The 18,573-nt window shown below is 38.0% G+C and overlaps 2 protein-coding genes and 1 long non-coding RNA gene across 15 annotated transcripts; all 3 read left to right on the forward strand.

The window, feature by feature from the left end:
- The first annotated feature begins 4,558 nt into the window (after positions 1–4,558).
- Positions 4,559–6,425, forward strand: LOC147930576 (uncharacterized). Its single transcript, XR_015574522.1, has 3 exons — positions 4,559–5,020; positions 5,420–5,491; positions 6,293–6,425. It is a non-coding gene; the product is annotated as an uncharacterized LOC147930576 (long non-coding RNA).
- A 1,636-nt stretch (positions 6,426–8,061) lies between these two features.
- LOC104718662 (disease resistance protein RPP4) lies at positions 8,062–13,868 on the forward strand. Of its 4 annotated transcripts, none has more exons than XR_015574512.1 (9): positions 8,084–8,760; positions 8,840–9,923; positions 10,024–10,332; positions 10,520–11,002; positions 11,107–11,589; positions 11,787–12,761; positions 12,854–13,043; positions 13,131–13,459; positions 13,573–13,868. XR_015574512.1 is itself a non-coding variant. In XM_087478407.1 (8 exons), exons 1-8 carry the CDS (start codon positions 8,300–8,302, stop codon positions 13,574–13,576), a joined length of 4,410 nt encoding a protein of 1,469 aa, XP_087334533.1. In that variant the 5' UTR covers positions 8,062–8,299; the 3' UTR covers positions 13,577–13,868. The 4 variants fall into 4 exon arrangements, 2 of the variants coding, with proteins under 2 accessions (XP_087334533.1, XP_010434749.2); XR_015574513.1 differs by having other exon boundaries at positions 8,118–8,760; positions 11,141–11,589; XM_087478407.1 differs by having other exon boundaries at positions 8,062–8,760; positions 11,787–13,043.
- Positions 13,641–18,409, forward strand: LOC109125093 (protein SUPPRESSOR OF npr1-1, CONSTITUTIVE 1-like). Of its 10 annotated transcripts, none has more exons than XM_087478416.1 (9): positions 13,641–13,783; positions 13,882–13,944; positions 14,031–14,468; positions 14,554–15,640; positions 15,738–16,148; positions 16,238–16,450; positions 16,636–17,753; positions 17,871–18,029; positions 18,153–18,409. In XM_087478416.1, exons 3-7 carry the CDS (start codon positions 14,296–14,298, stop codon positions 17,701–17,703), a joined length of 2,952 nt encoding a protein of 983 aa, XP_087334542.1. In that variant the 5' UTR covers positions 13,641–13,783; positions 13,882–13,944; positions 14,031–14,295; the 3' UTR covers positions 17,704–17,753; positions 17,871–18,029; positions 18,153–18,409. The 10 variants fall into 10 exon arrangements, with proteins under 10 accessions (XP_087334542.1, XP_087334543.1, XP_087334540.1 ...); XM_087478417.1 differs by having other exon boundaries at positions 17,892–18,029; XM_087478414.1 differs by lacking the exon at positions 13,641–13,783 and having other exon boundaries at positions 13,865–14,468; positions 17,838–18,029; positions 18,124–18,409.
- Positions 18,410–18,573: the final 164 nt, after the last annotated feature.

Consider the following 18,573-nt stretch of genomic DNA (forward strand, 5'->3'; position numbering starts at 1 on the left):
TTAACATCCATCTGAAAAACCTTGAAGTTCAGAATGCAAGCCATACCTAGAAACAGTCTAATTGACTCAAGTCTTGCTACTGGTGCAAAAGTTTCTTCAAAATCTACACCTTCGATCTGTGTATACTCTTGTGCAACCAATCTTGCTTTATTGCGAACCACAACACCACTCTCATCAATTTTATTCTTGAAAATCCACTTAGTACCAATGATATTCACATCTATTGGCCTACGAACCAGTTCCCAAACATCATTACGCTCAAACTGTTCCAGTTCTTCTTCCATGGCTATAATCCAAAATCATCTTGAACAACTTCTATATGATTCTTTGGTTCGATCATTGACACAAAACACTCATAGAAAACAGTTTCTAGAGTTGTAAAGTAACTTGTCATCTTTCTAAAGTCAATCTGAACTCCACGAGTCTTCATTTTCTCATTCAAGTCTCCAATGACATTAAATGCAGAATGATTCTTATGAACTTGTTGTACTTCTTCAGGTTTTGTAACAGGGATGTCCAACTCAGAACCTTCATTGTGTGCTTTAGTGACACTTACTTGATCATCAAAAACTACATTCACTGATTCCATGATTAAACATGTACGTCTGTTTTAGACTCTAAATGCTGTGCTACTCTCAGCATAACCCAAAAACATGCCTTCATCACTTCTGGAATCGAATTTACCGAGATAATTCTTGTCATTTAAGATATAGCATTTGCACCCAAAAACATGAAAGTAGCTCAGATTTGGTGGTTTGCCTTTCCATAACTCATAAGGCGTCTTTGTCGTATCTCTTCGTACATAGACTCTGTTAACTATATAGCATGCGGTGTTCAAAGCTTCAGCCCATAATTTCTTAGGAACATGGTTTCCATGAATCATTGCCCTTGCCATTTCCTGAAGAGTTCTATTCATTCTTTCTACCACCCCATTCTGTTGCGGAGTTCTTGGTGCTGAGAATTGATGTGCAATCCCATGTTGTTCACAAAATTCCTTCATAGCCTCATTTTGAAATTCTCCACCATGATCACTTCGTATTTTCTTGATTCCTCCACGTTCATTAAGTAGTTGTAAAGCTAAAATCTTGAAGCTGTCTACAGTATCTGACTTCTCACGGATGAAGCGAACCCAAGTGTATCTGGAATAATCATCAACTAGTACAAACACATACTTCTTTCCAGCTAAGCTTTCCACCTGCATTGGTCCCATCAAATCCATATGAATCAGATCCAGAACTGACTTTGACTGAACGTCTGGAACCTTTTTGTGCTGAATCTTGACTTGCTTTCCCTGATTACACGGTCCACATACCATATTGTCTTCACCTTTAAGCTTAAGTACCCCTCAAATTATCTCCTTATTCACAAGAGTAGTAAGATTTCTTGTATTCATATGACCAAGTCGTTGATGCCAAAGATCTATACTCCCTTGAGCACTGTAGCATTTAATTGAATGTTTCTCCCACATGTAACAATTATTTCCAGATCTCACACCATATAACTTGACATTACTTGATTCATCCAATGCTTTGCAATCAACCTTTGTAAATAAGACTGACAATCCTTCATAACAGAGTTGACTAATACTTATCAGGTTGGCACGCAATCCCTGAACTAGATAGACATTCACAAGCTGTGGAAGCTCTGTATCACGTGTTGTACCTTTGCCTTGTATGAAACCATGACTTCCATCTCCAAATGTTCTTGTACCTCCTTTCAATTTCTTAATATTCTGTAGATTACTCTTGGTTCCAGTCATATGTCTTGAGCAACCGCTATAAAAAAACCAAGGCTCCGCGTCTTCTTGTTCTTCAGTAATCATAGCCATATTGCATCTTGGTTCCGTTTCTTCTTGTTCTTCAGTAATCATGGCCATATTGCATCTAAACCCTGATCCAGAAGCTACCATTGATCCTGATTGATATAGGTCAGCTTTTTTCATCCAAACTTGTCTTCTAACTCCATTCCAGAAATATCTTCCTTGTTGCTTTAAGGTACAGACCTTCTGCCAAAATTTGTAGCAAAACCGTTTGTAGTGACCAATTTTCCCACAAAAATAACAACTCAAAGATCCATTAGAAACACCAGTAGATGTCTCCTTCTCAGATTGATAGGCTCCAGCAGATACAAATTTGGTTGTCTGTGATTTAGCTTCCTTGTTCTCATTAAAGCCTAATCCTCTATGAGTCTTCTCAGTTCTCCCATAGCTCAATATCTTGTCAAGTTGCTTTGTTTCTCCAAACATATGAATCTTCCTATGCTGTTGATCTAATTCAGATTGTAGTTCTGCGGATTTTTTCTTTTCTTTAAGTAGCTCTTCTTCAAGCTTGTCCGCTTTTGCTGATAAAACCAACTTCTCTTTCATCAGATCTAGCGAATCTTTAGCAAGCTTTTTTTAATCCACCAGTTCATTCTGTAAAGACATAACAAGTGCTTCTAAACGAAGTTTTTCGTTTATCAATCCTTGATTTTCCTTTCCTAGATCTTTAATTTTCTTCAGCTTCGCTTCCATATCTTTAATTTTCTTCATTTTCTTCATTTATCAATCCTCTTCATTTTCTTCAGCTTCGCTTCCACATCTTTAATTTTAATTTTTTCAATCCTTTTAAACATCTTTCTTGCAAATTCCCAGCCCCTTATTTTTTTTTGTAGTTCGGTGGGTACTCATGGCAGTCAAACATGGTTAACAACACATGCTCTTTCAAATAATACCTAATAGGCACTCCATTCACTACAAACCAACACTCTCTATCCATGTTCGTACAAGCTGTACGAAGCAGAAGCATCCACATATCTTGCACCATGTGGTTTGGCTCCCTAGGCATGTGGAATACATGCTTGAATTGAGAATGCTTCTTGAACCAACTGACTTCTTCTTCAAATGTCTCTATGTATTCCACTGTCTGGGTCACAAGACACATGCTTCCTATCTTACAACCCTTGTTGTAATCAGTTTCCTTAAAGAACATTTTCTCTAGCGGCGGTGGTTGGGATTCATCTTCCTCAACATCTTCATAAATATCATCATCACCCGCATCATCACCATCATTATCAGCATCATCACCATCATTATCATCATCATCACCATCATTATCAGCAGCATTATCATCATTTTCAACAACATCATCATTGTCACTGCTATCCTGTAAATCACATAGACAGACTTACTTACTTGTTCTAATTCTCCGAATTTGCTCCAACCATACTTTTTCTCAAACCATCATTTCTTGTAAATTTGTATTAATTGACACTTATCAGTTGCTCAAACTAATATATCTACCTGAGCATCGGATTCTGATTCCTCCTCTTCCTCATGCAATTCATTTGTATTTCCCTCTTCGGTAGAAGATGTTGCTTCCCCTCCTTTGGTGGGAGGTGCTATCACAGGATCAACGGCGGCTTCGGTTGTTGAGTCATAAACTATACCACCACTAGTATGTCTCCCGTGCTACGCACGGATACCGTTTCCTTTTCATAAAATATAAAATTTTATAAAACTAAAATGTAATTTTGACTGAATTTATAAATTAATGACAAAATTTAATGTCCAAATTCATATAAGAAAATATTAGGAAGAGTTACAAATATTTTTCTATAACCATATAAAGGTTTTGCATTGTTCACATTTCTAGTTTGATTTTTCATTTTAAGTTTGGAAGTTACAAAAGAAAAGTAAGAGAAGATTTAGTATACGTAACAGATTTATTCACAGGTTTCAAACATTAAATATTAAAAATGTGTTTTAGTTTGAATTGAACAGTAGATAAAAAAAACTTAGCTCATGGATAATGGATTATGCCATTAACATGATGAACACATAACGCATGCGTGCTTTCCAGAATGAACATTTTGCTTCGTTATGACTTGTGAGATAATCAGAGAGGGTTGATTTCCTTCACATCACATTTTCTCTGGGACTGTTTCTTAAGTAAAGAAAAGAGCACGTGCCTTGGCTTTGCTTTCTCATCAGAGTAGTGCATCTTTTCCGGTGATAGATACTTTTGGTGTTGTCTTCAAGTGTTATGAACTGCACCCAAAAAAGAGACAGAAAATCTTATCTTCCCAAAACTTTAGTGAAAAGAGTAAGAGCTGTGAGAGTTGAATAACACTTGCAAAAGGATGAAACAGAAAGAAGCAAAAGATATAAAAATTATGGATACCGTAAACATATGAAGAACTATGGTTTCTGTCAATTTTTGTCCTACATTTTGTCTTGGCAACCTGCAAAAGGAAGTAGATAGGAAGATTCTTGTCTTAGAACTAAAAAGCAAAAAGAAGTAAAAATTGTTGATATAAACTGTTTCACCGATATTTTGAGTTTCAAATCAAGAGAGTAGAGTGTGGTTATCACATTGCCTCTCGATTGTATCTATAGGATTTGGTAGCATCGAAAGAGAATATTGATCAGTGATGGCGGTGGGAGGAGAAAATGTAACATCCTAGATTTTGACAGGTGGGCTTTGTTACTAAGATCAGCCCACTAAAGGCCCAATTGAAGTTAAAGCAGAGGAGAAGAGGGTTTTGCTATGTGCTCTCGTTTAAGCCGCAAAATAGAATTGGGGATTATCAAACCTAAAACCAACAGCCACCGAGAATGGGAGAGACCAGAGAGCGCTGAGCCACCATTGTTGTTGTTGTTGTGGTCTCGTGATGGCGTTGTAGTTAAAGTCCCGTGATAAAGCCATCGTCGAGTCCACCATTGTTGTTGTTGTGAGTCTCGTGGAGATGAAGCGTTACTAAGACGTTCACCACCGTTGGTTTGTTAGCCACCGTGCGTTATCGAAGATGTCAGCCGCTGTCAACGGAGCAGCCGTAGTCCATCGGCGAGGCCATTATAGGTAAGGAAACCTAGATTTGTTTTATAACTTGGGATGTAAGTTACTGACTGTTGTAGACCTAATCCTCGATCTGTTGCTTGCTTTTGATGTATGATGTTGAGCCATGGGGAAGTAGCCACCGTATGCTTACACTGTCACGTTGAGCCGTCGAGGAGATTCACCAAAAGTAAACGCCGAGAAAGGTAAACGGCGGAACTCTTGTCTCGTGTTGTTGTTGTTGTGTTTGTTGATTATTGAACCGATGGGTTTAACCAAGCTAAACCAGGAAATTTACGTCCACAAACGAACCTTGATTGTTGAACGTACGTGCATGAGTTGAATTGTGGTGCCATGCATGGTTACGTACGATTACGTACGGTGACGTTGGGTTAATTTAATATTGGTGAATCGTGTATAATTGGGGATAATTATATTGGCTTGGTTTGGTTTAATTGTCAAATTCTGGTTAATCGATTTAATTAATGAGCACAAAGTCAAGCATATGTCAAGCGGGGTATGCGTTTTGGATTTGGTTTAATGGAATTAATAAATCATGGATTATTATTGGAATATAATCTTTGATGTCTTCTACACCATTGCAGTTTAAGATCGGCATCGAATCGGAGTTTTGATGTTTCTGGTCTTTTACCGAAGATGTGATTCATGTGGCCAAGGTGAGGACTAGTTGGTGTCTTTTTCATATGCCGATATGTTTAGATAGATACTTAGTTTAAGGTTAAGCCAAGTATACCTATGGATTATATATATATAATCTTAGTTGATTATTGAGTGTATAATAATATATATATAATATATTTATTAGATAAAAGATAAGGAAAAAGAACTAGTAATAGGATTTGAAAATTAAAAGAACTAGATATTTAAAACGGATTGCGTGGTGTGTGATATGCATGTTTGTATGATAAAATAAATTGTTTGAGTGTGGGGAGAAAATGTGCCAAGAGGCACGAAGAAGCGGGTGAGCCGCTGAGAGTCCTACAAGAAATTCTCCTTGTAGTTGTGTGGTGGTCTACGGGCGCAGAATGCGGGTAGATCAGGATTGGCTGACGAGCCAACGTGTTGTGCGTGGAAGAAGTGCGAGAAGCATGAGGAATCCGGATACGCAAGTGAAAAAGTGCAGGAAGAAGTGCGAAAGCATGAGGAATCCCATAATGCACGGTAATGAAAATGTGCAGGAAGAAGTGCGAAAGCATGAGGAATCCCGTAATGCACGGCGACGGAAATGTGCAGGAAGAAGTGCGAAAGCATGAGGAATCCCGTAATGCACAGCGTTGTCTATGGGACGTAGTCTCATTTGTTTGATGTTTGAGTGTCGTTGACACGTGATTGATTGCTTGTCTTAGGTTTATACTTTGTGATGGTCTAAGCATGTTTGTGTATGAAGACTTCGTGAGCCCTAAGGCTTGCCCTCGCTGAGTAATCTTAGATTGCTCATCCTTCTCTTTCTCTTGCAGGTAACCTTGAGGAGTAGATGGTAGAGTTGGTGTTGGTGTTAGGAGCTGGAGATTATTCTTTTATTTTCCACTATTGGATTTATCGAACTGGTTGTTAGTTTCAGTTTAACGTTTAAAGGATGGTTTGAAAGACGTTTAAATTGAATTAATGGATTTTTCGGTTATTTTCGGTTAAGTATGGTTTACTTATAGTATAAGTTAACCTGTGACATGCCATAGAAATTGGGTGTTACATAAAAGATGAACTTGAGTATCGTATGTGGAATAGAATCGTGACATCTAACCTTGAAGAACTCTTTTGCGTAAGGAAGCGAAAGAGAAGAGACAGAGTAAACAATTTGCAAACCAACAATCAAAACCTTCGGAGGGAGAAGAAGATATATATGACACACAAATAGTAGAAACGTGGTCTCTAAAAATCAAAAATTGTGTCAATTGTTTACTATGTCGGAAGTTGAATTAAATTGGAGTTAAATAAAAGATGAATCAGTTATTGATTGTGCCATGATTTATCCCTAATCGTGGTGGTATTAGTGTGAGAAATTTTAGGAATCTAGTTTTACAGTTTTTCTCTCATACACAGAAAGTTTCGCATTAGAGAAGAAAAAATTGTTTTCCTACTAATAGTTAATATTTAATAATAACATTTAAAATTTTGTTAATTATCAGATTTGTTTTTTTTTTGCACGATCTTAGCCTCTTAGGTTTTATTTAAAATTATTATGTGGTTTAAATTAGAAAATAAAAATCTATGTGGCAGTATATGATTGGCAAGTGACTTGTGCTTTATAGGATAAAGGATTTTCACAATAGCCATTTATTATTTTTTAAAATGAAACGTGGGTGGTTTAAAATTACCTTTTAGTGAAAAAACAAAATGCTAATTAAAAAATCCCAAAATTTTCTCATCATGATTCCAATATTTTTGAAACTGTTTAATATCTCTCTCTATTAATATAAATGACGATGAACTGTTTGCTCTTCATTTCTTGCTCTTACGCATTTTTTTTTCTTTTCTTAAATCATAAATGCAGTTTATAGTTTTCTACAAATTTCTTATCCGTCAAAAGAGCATCCTATCATAATTTCTTTCTTTCAAGTATGAAGGTGAAAAGTACTGACAGATTATGTTTATCTTCAAATTGATTTCTCAATCTTTATATAAAATCTCACACTTTTGGTGAATCGTGACTAACAGTCTCTTTTTTGGTGTGTACAGGTTTAAAATGCCATGAAACCTTTTTTATTATTAAATTTAATAGTTAAAATATAATCCTAAATGCATTTAGGAAAGAGTAAGGAGCAACAAGTGCTCGAGAAATCTTTCTACACAAAAAAGAATAGAGAACTACACATGTCGTGGAAGAAAAGGTTAGCAACAACTTCCTTAAGCTTTTATAGTTTGGCAACCAAATATTTTTGTTTCGATTTACATATGTAGGTGATATGTAATTAAATGCATTACTCTTTTAAAATTTAAGACAAAATCCAGTTAGTATATTCTGTTATTATTTGTGATTTTTTAGTAATTTTCTTAATTTTTGTTTGTTTCTGAAAACCAGATATTATTTCTAGAAAATGAATTAATGAGTTTTCTAAACAAAATATTTTTATTAATTTGATCTATATATATATATATATTTGATTTTTTTTTTCTGTTCATATATAATTTCGATACATCTAAACTAGCATTGATCAATATCTGTAATCTTTCTTCAATAATATCTTATTTTTCATCTTTTATAATTACAATATATATTACTGTACGTATGCGCGGGTCATAATACTAGTAACGTAATAAGACAGTGGCATTTTTTCAATAAGTGGCATTCCAGCCGTGCGCTCTGATATTACTGACGAAAAAATACAATATGCCTACACAGCTAAGTCTTCTCCGAGTCACACTTTTACGAAGTTTCTCTTTTTATCTCCTTTTCCATATTTCTGATTTACCTCAATGTTGAGAACGATTTCTATTGAGAATTTGAATTTTAGTATCTCTTCTCTATGGCTTCTTCTTCTCGCAGTCAGAGATACGACGTTTTCCCAAGCTTCAGCGGCGAAGATGTCCGCAAATCATTCCTCAGCCATCTTCTCAAGGAGCTCGACCGCAAATCAGTCAATACATTCATCGACCATGGGATCAAGAGAAGCCGCCCAATCGCCCCTGAGCTTTTATCGGCGATTAGAGAATCGAGGATCTCAATCGTCGTCTTCTCTAAGAAATATGCTGCTTCCACCTGGTGCTTGAATGAATTGGTTGAGATCCGCCACTGTTCAAAGGAATTGGATCAAATGGTGATTCCAATTTTTTACAACGTTGATCCTTCCGAAGTTAGAAAACAGAGTGGTGAATTCGGAAAGGTCTTTGAAGAGACATGTAAGGGCAAAACAGATGATGAGATACAAATGTGGATAAGAGCTCTCGCAGATGTGGCTAATATGGCTGGAGAAGATTCTCGAAACTGGTATTTTGTTTTTTCTTTCAAAATTTTGTTTGATTAAGCTTAAGACTGCGATTGTAGAGTGTTCCTTGTTGATTTTTAGGTGTGATGAAGCAAACATGATTGAAACAATTGCCAATGATGTTTCCAATAAGCTCATAACACCACCATCGAGTGATTTTGGTGATTTTGTTGGTGTTGAAGCTCATTTAGATAGATTGAATTCATTGTTGTGCTTGGAATCTGAAGAAGCTAGAATGGTTGGGATTGTCGGACCTTCGGGGATTGGTAAGACTACCATTTCAAGAGCTCTTTTCAGTCAGCTCTCTACTCAATTCAACTATCGCGCTTTCGTAGCTTATAAAAGAACCAACCGAAACGACTATGGCATGAAGCTGTGCTGGGAAGAACGGTTTTTATCAGAAATGTTATGTCAAAAGAACATCAAGATTTTGCATTTAGGTGCGGTAGAACAAAGGCTAAAGAACAAGAAAGTTCTTATTGTTCTTGACGATGTGGATGATCTTGAGATGCTAAAGACCTTGGTGGGACAAACTGGATGGTTTGGATTAGGGAGCAGAATCATTGTGATCACTAAAGATAAGCAGCTTCTCAAGGCTCACAGTATTGACCTTATTTATGAGGTGGAGTTCCCATCTAAAGATCTGGCTCTGAAAATGTTTTGTCGATCTGCTTTTGGGGAAAACTCTCCTCCTAGTGATTTCATGAAGCTAGCTGGTGAAGTTGCAGTCCTTGCCGGAAATCTTCCTTTAGGTCTGACGGTCTTAGGTTCTTCTTTAAGAGGGAAGGATAAGGAGGAGTGGATGGAGATGCTGCCTAGGCTCCAAAATGGTCTAGATGGTAAAATAGAGAAAACATTAAGAATTAGCTATGATGAGTTAGATGGCAAAGATCAAGACTTATTCCTTTACATTGCGTGTTTATTCAATGGTCACAAAGTCAATTATATCAAAAACTTGCTTGGAGATAGTGTTAACGTTGGGCTTAAAATGCTGGCTGACAAGTCCCTAATACGTATAACACCACCACATAAAACAGTACAGATGCACAACTTGCTACAGAAGTTGGGTAAAGAAATTGTTCGTTCAGAGTCTATTCACAATCCTGGAAAACGTCGATTCTTGGTGGATCCTAAGGATATTATTGATGTATTTACCGAAAACACTGTGAGTTCTTCTGCATACGATTGACATGTTTAACTCTATATGAAAAATTCATAGAATGTTTCTTATGATATTGTCTTTCTTTTGTGGGTTTTTTTTTCAGGGTACAGAAAATGTGTTAGGCATATATTTTAACACATCAGAAATCAATGAGCCATTGGTTATAAGTGAACATTCTTTCAAAGGAATGCGCAATCTCCAATTTATAAAAATTTACAAGGAGTGGTCGCGGGAGACTAGTGAAGGCATATTGGATTTACCTCGAGGCCTTGTTTATTTGCCCCGTAAACTCAGATTGCTACATTGGGACGAATATCCATTGAAGTGTATACCTTCTAACTTTAGGACAGAGTTTTTGGTTAAACTAACAATGGAGAATAGCAAGCTTGAGAAGCTGTGGGAAGGAATCCAGGTATTTTCATGTTTTGTTTCTCACCCTCAACCAATAATACTTAGCTTTACATTGTAGAACGTTACCCTCACCCAATTTTACTGAGCTTTACATTGCAGAACTTTATTTTAATGTTCCACATTTAGTTTTATAGTTTTGCTAATGAATATCGAAGAAGTTTTATAGTTTTGCCGTATTTTGTTTACAGCCACTTCGAAATCTCAAGAAGCTAAGATTGGACGGGTCTAGGAAGTTGAAAGATATTCCAAATCTTTCAAAGGCCATAAATCTCGAGAAACTGAATCTTTGGGGATGTGCATCTTTGGTTACACTTCCTTCCTCCTCTATTCGAAACCTCATTAAACTTAGGAAAGTGACCATGGAGGGATGCATAAAACTCGAGACTCTTCCAAATGACGTCATCTTGGGATCTTTTGATTACCTCAATCTCAGTGGATGCTTAAGGTTGAGAAGTTTTCCTGGGATTTCAAGAAACATCTCGGGGCTCATTCTTGATGGAACTGCAATAGAAGAAGAAGATTCTGTCAGCATTGTAAATATCTCTGGGATCACTAACCTTGATTGGAGTGGTTGTCCCATGAGATGTATGCCTTCTAACTTTCATCCAGAATATCTCGTTGAATTCACAATGAGAGATAGCAAACTTGAGAGGCTATGGGAAGGAGTCCAGGTATTTTTCTCTAAATTTTCATTATTAGGCTGTGTATTCAAGTTTGTCACTTTTCTTCACCTCAAATTTCAATTAATGCATTGTTTTCTCATTTCTGTTTTCAGTCGCTTAGAAATCTCGTGTATATGGATTTGTCAGGAAGTGAAAACCTGAAAGAAGTACCAGATCTTTCAGAGGCCATTAATCTTGAGAGATTGGAAGTCAACGACTGCAAAAGTTTGGTTTTTTTCCGTTCCTCCATTGGGAATCTCAGAAAACTCAAGGTGTTGCGCATGAGTGGATGTACAAGACTCGAGTTTTTTCCTACTGATGTCAACTTGGTATCTCTCGATTATCTTAACCTCAGTGGCTGCAAAAGGTTGAGAAGTTTTCCTCGGATTTCAAGGAACATATCAAGGCTCTTTCTAGATGGAGCTGCCATAGAAGAGGACCAAGACTGTTTCTTTATTGGTGAAATTTGTGGGCTCACTGAACTTGTTTGGAGTGACTGTCCAATGAAATATATGCCTTCTACTTTTCACCCAGAATATCTCGTTGAACTCACAATGCCAGGTAGCAAGCTTGTGGAGTTGTGGGAAGGAGTTCAGGTAAAGTTTCTCGTCAAATCTTTGTTAATATTATTTTGCTATATGATTTGCTTGATCAGTAGACTTAGTTAAGAGTATATTTTTTTAGTAAAGCCTTATACTATGGCAAGTCCAATGACCTTAACATAATTGCCTTACAAAATCAGTTAACACCAAAATTGGCTAATTGATAACAGTATGTTTTATTTCTGTTTCAGTCGCTTAGAAATCTCAGGAAGATGGATTTGTCAAGAAGTGAAAACCTGAAAGAAATCCCAAATCTTTCTAAGGCCACCAATCTCGAGTATTTGGATCTAACCGCATGCAAAAGTTTGGTGATTCTTCCTTCGTCAATTAGGAATCTCAACATACTGAAGAAGCTGAACATGAAAGGATGCACTGGGCTCGAGGTTCTTCCAAATGATGTTAACTTGGTATCTCTCTATCACCTCGATCTCAGTGGATGCTCACAGCTGAGAAGTTTTCCTCAGATTTCGACAAGCATTTCACTGCTCTATCTAGACTACACTTCGATTGAAGAAGTTCCTTCTTGGATTGAGAATTTCAGTGGGCTCACTACTCTAATGATGCGTGGTTGCAAAAGGTTAAAAAACGTTTCTCCAAACGTTTTTAAATTGGGAAGTCTTACGGTGGTAAACTTTTCAGACTGTGGAGGAGTCACAGCATTAGGTTGTGCAAGTATGGTTGCAACAGTACAACTAAATCCTCGAATAATATATCTGTGTGGCGAACGCTTTTACTCGCCGTATTCAATCTTAACAGTGTGTGCAAAGAATTGTGAATCGCTCCAGATTGTATCTCACTCCTTCCTCAATCCAATGAGTGGTCTTGAACTCCATAATTGCTTCAGTTTGGATCAAGATACGCGGGAACTCATCATACAATCAGATTTCAACTATGTCATCTTACCTGGTAGAGAAGTGCCAACATATTTCACGCATCAAGCTGGTGGCAGTTCCCTAGATATCTCTTTACATCAGAGCTCTCTTTCTCAACAAAATTGGGGATTCAAGGCTTGCATCATGTTTGGACCTCCTACTGACCCCAATGATCGTTCTGGAAACATCGGAGTGCGCTGGTACTTCAGAGGCAAAAGCAGTGTACATCATTTTTACGTTGACGTGGACTCATGTAAGGTGGATCATCTGGTTATGTTCCAGTTTGGGTTCCTGGTAGGAGATATCAATGATCCTCCATCTGAGCTAGACTACAACCGACTGGAATTTGAGTTTTTTCACCATAACTATGGTTGTTCTTTCATCAGATATGGGGCTAACCGCTGCACGCAAACTTGTCCCTTGTCGCTCGAGAGGATAAAAGGATGCGGTGTACGACTGTTGAATGTTTCTCCATCTCCAGATGATGCTGCTAGAATCTCTGAAACAGAGTACAACCAACAGTCTGGAGAAAAATGTAATACTGTAGAGACTGGGAGAAGTAAGAAGCGGAAGCTGGTACGCCTTTTGGATCAAAATTATGCCAAAATCAATACCATAGGGTGAACTATTTAATAGAATAGATTGTTTGATTGATAAATGCAGATTACATCAGGAACATCTGAAGAATGTTTGAACCTACCAGGCCAAATAGTAGCAGACGACACAGGATTGACGGCTACATATCTGGAGCTTTCGTTATGGCAAGGAGAAGCTTCCTCCCGGGTTTCTTCTAGAAGGAAGATAATGTCGTCATCAGTTTCTTCTAGCAACTTTCATGATGATGGAGCATCGTTGTCTCTTTCCCTTTCTCCTTGGTATCCATATATGGAGGAAGAAGCCTTGTGTGTTGATCCCATGATAACTGAACTACAAGATACAGAAACACCCATCGGGGATCCCTCATCATCTCCACAGCTTCTCAACTTCATAAGGTAACTGGAACAACTCACAGTTCTGTTTTGTTTTGTTTTGGGGTTTACCATGACTATAATGTTAATAACAAGACGATTGTATAATTATTCACACAATCTATTTTTTACTGCAGGTGATGGAGAGATTTTGGAAAACCAGAACCGTTTATGGCTCCAACTCCGGGGTCTGCAAATGTTTGTAATTAGTACTTTTGCTCAAGGCAGAAGTACTCTGTTCTTACTTCTTACATCTCTGTGTTTGCCTCATTGAGAATTTCGCTTTTCCTGAAAGAATAGCCTTTGCTAATTCTCTGGAACTGTTCTAGGCTGAATTGGCTAGTGCAGGTTTGCTTCAGATCTTTGCACCAAGGACCCATTCGATCTTTTATACTTTACTTTATTTTACAATTGACAACCAGAAATTTCTGTCTATGCCTTTGAAGATAAGTCTTCGTCAACGTCAACGGAAGAAAGGAATCTAAAGTTTCTCCTCTCTCTCTCACTATGTATTTCTAATTACTTCAGTTTACTTTCCCTTTGAGTCTTTCTTTTCTCTATCGTCTCCGATGGCGGCTTCTTCTTCTTCTGGTAGCCGGAGATACGACGTTTTCCCAAGCTTTCGTGGAGAAGATGTCCGCGACTCATTCCTCAGCCATCTTCTCAAGGAGCTCAAGCGCAAAGCAATCACATTCATAGATGATGAGATCGAGAGGAGCCGCCCAATCGGCCCTGAGCTTTTATCGGCAATAAAACAATCGAGGATCGCGATCGTCGTCTTCTCTGAGAACTATGCTTCATCCACCTGGTGCCTGAATGAATTGGTTGAGATTCACAAGTGTTACACGAAATTAAATCAAATGGTGATTCCGATCTTCTTCCACGTTGATCCTTCCGAAGTTAGAAAACAGACCGGTGAATTTGGCAAAGCCTTTCATAAAACCTGCGAGGGCAAATCAGAGGATGAGATACAAAGTTGGAAGCTAGCTCTAGCCGATGTTGCAAGTATGGCCGGAGAGGATCTCCGGAACTGGTATATTCCAATTTTTATTAATATCTCAGCTGTGCCTTTTTTTTAGCGTTGCTTGGTTAATGAAACAGTTTCCTATTGTTATTAGGCTTAATGAAGCAGCCATGATTGAAAAGGTAACCCACGATGTTTTGAAAAAGAGTATGACACCATCTGATGATTTTGACGTATTCGTGGGGATTGAAGCTCATCTAGAGGAATTGTATTCAATGTTGTGTTTGGAATCTGAGGAAGCTAGAGTGGTTGGGGTTTTAGGAACTTCAGGGATTGGTAAGACTACAATTGCAAGAGCTTTATACAGTCAACTCTCTAGCCAATTCCATCTTCGGGCTTTTGAAGCTTGTAGGAGAACCATCAGAGATGACTATAGCCAGAAGTTGTATTGGGAAGAACAACTTCTGTCAAAGATATTAGGTGAAAAGGATTTAAAGATAGAGAAGGTAGGTGTGGTGAAAGAAAGGTTAAAGGAGAAGAAAGTTCTCATAGTTCTTGATGATGTTGATGATCTAGAGCTACTAAAAACCTTGGTTGGACAAACTGGTTGGTTCGGATCCGGGAGCAGAGTTATCGTTATCACTCAAGATAGGCGAATTCTTGAGGCTCATAAGATTGAACTTATACATGAGGTGGAGTTCCCATCTGAACTTCTTGCTCTTAAGATATTTTGCCGATGTGCTTTTGCGCAAGACTCTCCACCCGATGGTTTTGTGGAACTCGCAGTTGAAGTGGCCGAGCTTGCCGGTAATCTTCCTTTAGGTCTCAGTGTCCTTGGTTCGTCTTTAAAAGGAAGAGACAAAGATGAGTGGATGATGATGCTTCCTCTGCTCCGAAATGGTTTGGATGGGCAAATTGAAAAAACATTAAGAGTCAGCTACGATAGGTTGGATAGAAAAGAGCGAGACTTGTTTCTTCACATTGCATGTTTATTTAACGGTGACCAAGTCCGTTTCATCAGTGACTTGCTCAGAGATAATGCTGACATTAGGCTTACAATGTTGGCTAAAAAGTCCCTCATACGTATAACAACACAGCCCGAAACTGTAGTGATGCACAATTTGCTACAGAAGTTGGGTAGAGAAATTGTTCGTGCGGAGTCTGATAGTCCTGAGAGACGTCGATTTCTGGTTGATATTGAGGATATCCGAGATGTACTAGTCGATAACGATGATGATACGGTAAGCTTTTTAAGCATTTTATGACTTTACATTAGTTTTGGCACACACACAGGAAAAAGAAGAAACTTACGATGTTCATGTGAATCTTTTTTGGCAGGGGATGCAAACTGTGCTTGGGATATATTTAGACGCATCATATACACCAGAATCATTTTCAATAAATGATCAAGCGTTCGAATGTGTGCGCAGTCTCCAGTTTCTAATAGTTTCTGATCATCGCCTGTGGGCAGAAAAAAGAGGAGGCAAATGGCTAATACCTATGGATATGCGTGTATATGAAGATGGACGAATTTGTTATACCGGTGATCACGATCTCAAATGGCTACAGTTGGGGACTAGGGGCAGATTGGATCTACCTAAAAGACTCGATTATTTGCCCCCTAAACTCAAATTGCTAAGGTGGAATAACTGCCCATTGAATTGTTTGCCTAATAGTTTTAAGGCTGCGTATCTGGTTGAACTCACATTGGAGAACAGTAACCTTGAGAAGCTGTGGGAAGAAACTCCGGTACGAATTCCATTTTTTTTTTTTAAGATGTTTTATAATTTTTTGAATGTTGCGTATTATAAATCCTTTCTCTGCTTTTTTTTCGTCAGCAACTTGGAAGGCTCAAGAGGATGAATCTGCATGGTTCTACAAATTTGAAAGAAATTCCAGATCTTTCTAATGCCATAAATCTCGAGAAATTAATTCTTATTGAATGCTCTTCTTTGGTGACACTTCCTACTTCGATTCAGAATGTAACTAAACTAAGTCACTTATATATGATGGGTTGCACAAAGCTTGAGAAGCTATGGGAAGGCGTCCTGGTACGTTACATTGCTAATGTTATATAGCATTTGCTGATTACTAATTAAGTATAACTTTCAATATGGATCGTGATCCACGGTTTATTGACTTATTCGTACATACATAGAATACATATATACATATTTCATTGACAATGATTAAAGCATAACAAAGTTTTTTTTGTTCTTTAAAATAAAAATCTCAGTCGCTTGGAAATCTTCAGCGGATGGATATGTCAGGATGTGAAAACCTGACAGAGATTCCAGATCTTTCAGAGGCCACCAATCTGGAGAGTTTGAAACTCAACAATTGCAAAAGTTTGGTGACGTTACCTTCTACTATTGGGAATCTCCAAAAATTGATGGAGTTATACATGAAAGGATGCACAACGCTGGAGCTTCTTCCAACCGATGTCAAATTGTCATCTCTTAAAATCCTCGATCTCAGTGGTTGCTCAAGTTTGACAAGTTTTCCTCAGATTTCACTTGGTATCGAATGTCTCTATCTAGAAAACACTGCCATTGAAGAAGTTCCCCCCTGGATTGAGCATTTCTCGAGGCTCATTGTACTAATGATGTATTGTTGCAAGAAGTTGAAATACATCTCCCCAAACGTTTTCAGCATGACAGGTCTACAGTTCGTCGACTTTACAGATTGTAGAGGTGCCATCCTTGCGTTTGGTGATGCCAGTGAGGAAGATTACCCTTCTGGTATATCATTATATGAAAACATTGAGTATACACCACGACGTAAGCTTTTCCGGCATGAGATGGGTACAAATTGCTACAGGTTACCCTCACGTGGTGAATATATTAGCCTGCAGAACTGCTTCAAATTGGAAAGAGATGTGCGAGAAGCCATCATACGAATGTGCACCAAGCCTGTGGCCTTACCAGGTGAACAAGTGCCCACGTATTTCCAACATCGAGCTTATGGAGATTCCCTAACTGTCACTTTACCTCAGAGCACTCTTTCTCGAGAATTATTGGGAGTTAAGGCTTGCGTCGTGGTTGACTTTCCAACCGAGGACAATGACTCGTCTTCATATTTGGAGGTAAAAATTGGCTTCAATGGCAGAACGTATAGGGACTCGTTTTTTGAAGATGGAGCAGAACTGCAGTTGTGTAAGACGGATCATCTGTTTTCTTGTTCCTTCATGTTCCGGCCTAAAAATGTTCTATCTAAATCGGCTTTCGACAACGTGGAGTTCAAGTTTTCTTGCTTCAATAGGATAAAAGAATGCGGTGTCCGACTCTTGAATGTGTCTCCATAGCCGGATGATAGTGATGGAAGAGACTGGGAGTAGCAAGAAGCGGATGCAGGGTAAGCCTTTGGTCATAATAATTTATAAATAATAAGAAATGAAAGTTATAAAGTTATCACTTGACTTTCGATTTCTTTTTACAGCATCCAAATAACATAGTGACAAATATTTAACAGAATCGTTTGTAGCGGACACAGGATTGGCAGGGAGAAGCATCATCAGTTTCTTCTTATCCATGTCTGGAGGGGGAAAGCTTTGTGTGTTGATTACATATGATAACTGAGCAACAAGATGCAGTTTATGCCCATCTTGACTATCTTTGGATCCTAATCTTGGTAACTGAAGCATCTTATTATTCTGTTTTGTTCTGTTTTAGAATAACTTGGGATCAACCATGACTAGTCTCTAATTGACAAGACGGTTTCATAGGTTTTGAGACGAGCCATTTTTTTCTGCAGATGGTAGGGGAGCTTGGAGATTTCGGAGAACCACAATCCGTTTAACTCTCCAACTTCGGTGCCTGAAAGTGTTTGTAGTTTTTTCTTTCTCTGAATGCAGAAACACTCTGTGTTTGCTTTGAAAATTTCGCTATTACTGAAAGAAGAAATGTTTCAATAAGCCACACTTTAGCATATATTCTGGAAAAATATTGCTGGCATGCTTTTTGTATTTTTACCATACACCTATGTATTTTAATCCAAAAAGACGTTGAATCTGTGAGCTTAGGGTTTACATACTTGAGCGTCAAGTACTACCCAAAATAGTCTTGCCTTTTTAAAAAACTACATATGTTAGCAAAGGTAGTTTTTCTCTTTATAAGCAGAGTAAACTAGAATTCGGGTAAAGGAATTGCACTTAGCAAATTCACCAGAGAAATGA

Source organism: Camelina sativa, chromosome 12 (genome assembly GCF_030686135.1).
Source record: "Camelina sativa cultivar CO46 ecotype springtype chromosome 12, ASM3068613v1".
Taxonomy (NCBI): domain Eukaryota; kingdom Viridiplantae; phylum Streptophyta; class Magnoliopsida; order Brassicales; family Brassicaceae; genus Camelina; species Camelina sativa.

What these genes read in the sequence shown, in the direction of transcription:
- LOC104718662 (XM_087478407.1), top strand. Translation starts at nt 8,300, where the DNA reads ATGGCTTCTTCTTCTCGCAGTCAGAGATACGACGTTTTCCCAAGCTTC. An exon ending in AGCTGTGGGAAGGAATCCAG is followed by an intron (nt 10,333 to 10,519) that starts GTATTTTCATGT and finishes TTTTGTTTACAG; the next exon opens with CCACTTCGAAATCTCAAGAA. An exon ending in AGTTGTGGGAAGGAGTTCAG is followed by an intron (nt 11,590 to 11,786) that starts GTAAAGTTTCTC and finishes TTTCTGTTTCAG; the next exon opens with TCGCTTAGAAATCTCAGGAA.
- LOC109125093 (XM_087478414.1), top strand. Translation starts at nt 14,005, where the DNA reads ATGGCGGCTTCTTCTTCTTCTGGTAGCCGGAGATACGACGTTTTCCCA. An exon ending in TCGATAACGATGATGATACG is followed by an intron (nt 15,641 to 15,737) that starts GTAAGCTTTTTA and finishes CTTTTTTGGCAG; the next exon opens with GGGATGCAAACTGTGCTTGG. An exon ending in AGCTGTGGGAAGAAACTCCG is followed by an intron (nt 16,149 to 16,237) that starts GTACGAATTCCA and finishes TTTTTTCGTCAG; the next exon opens with CAACTTGGAAGGCTCAAGAG.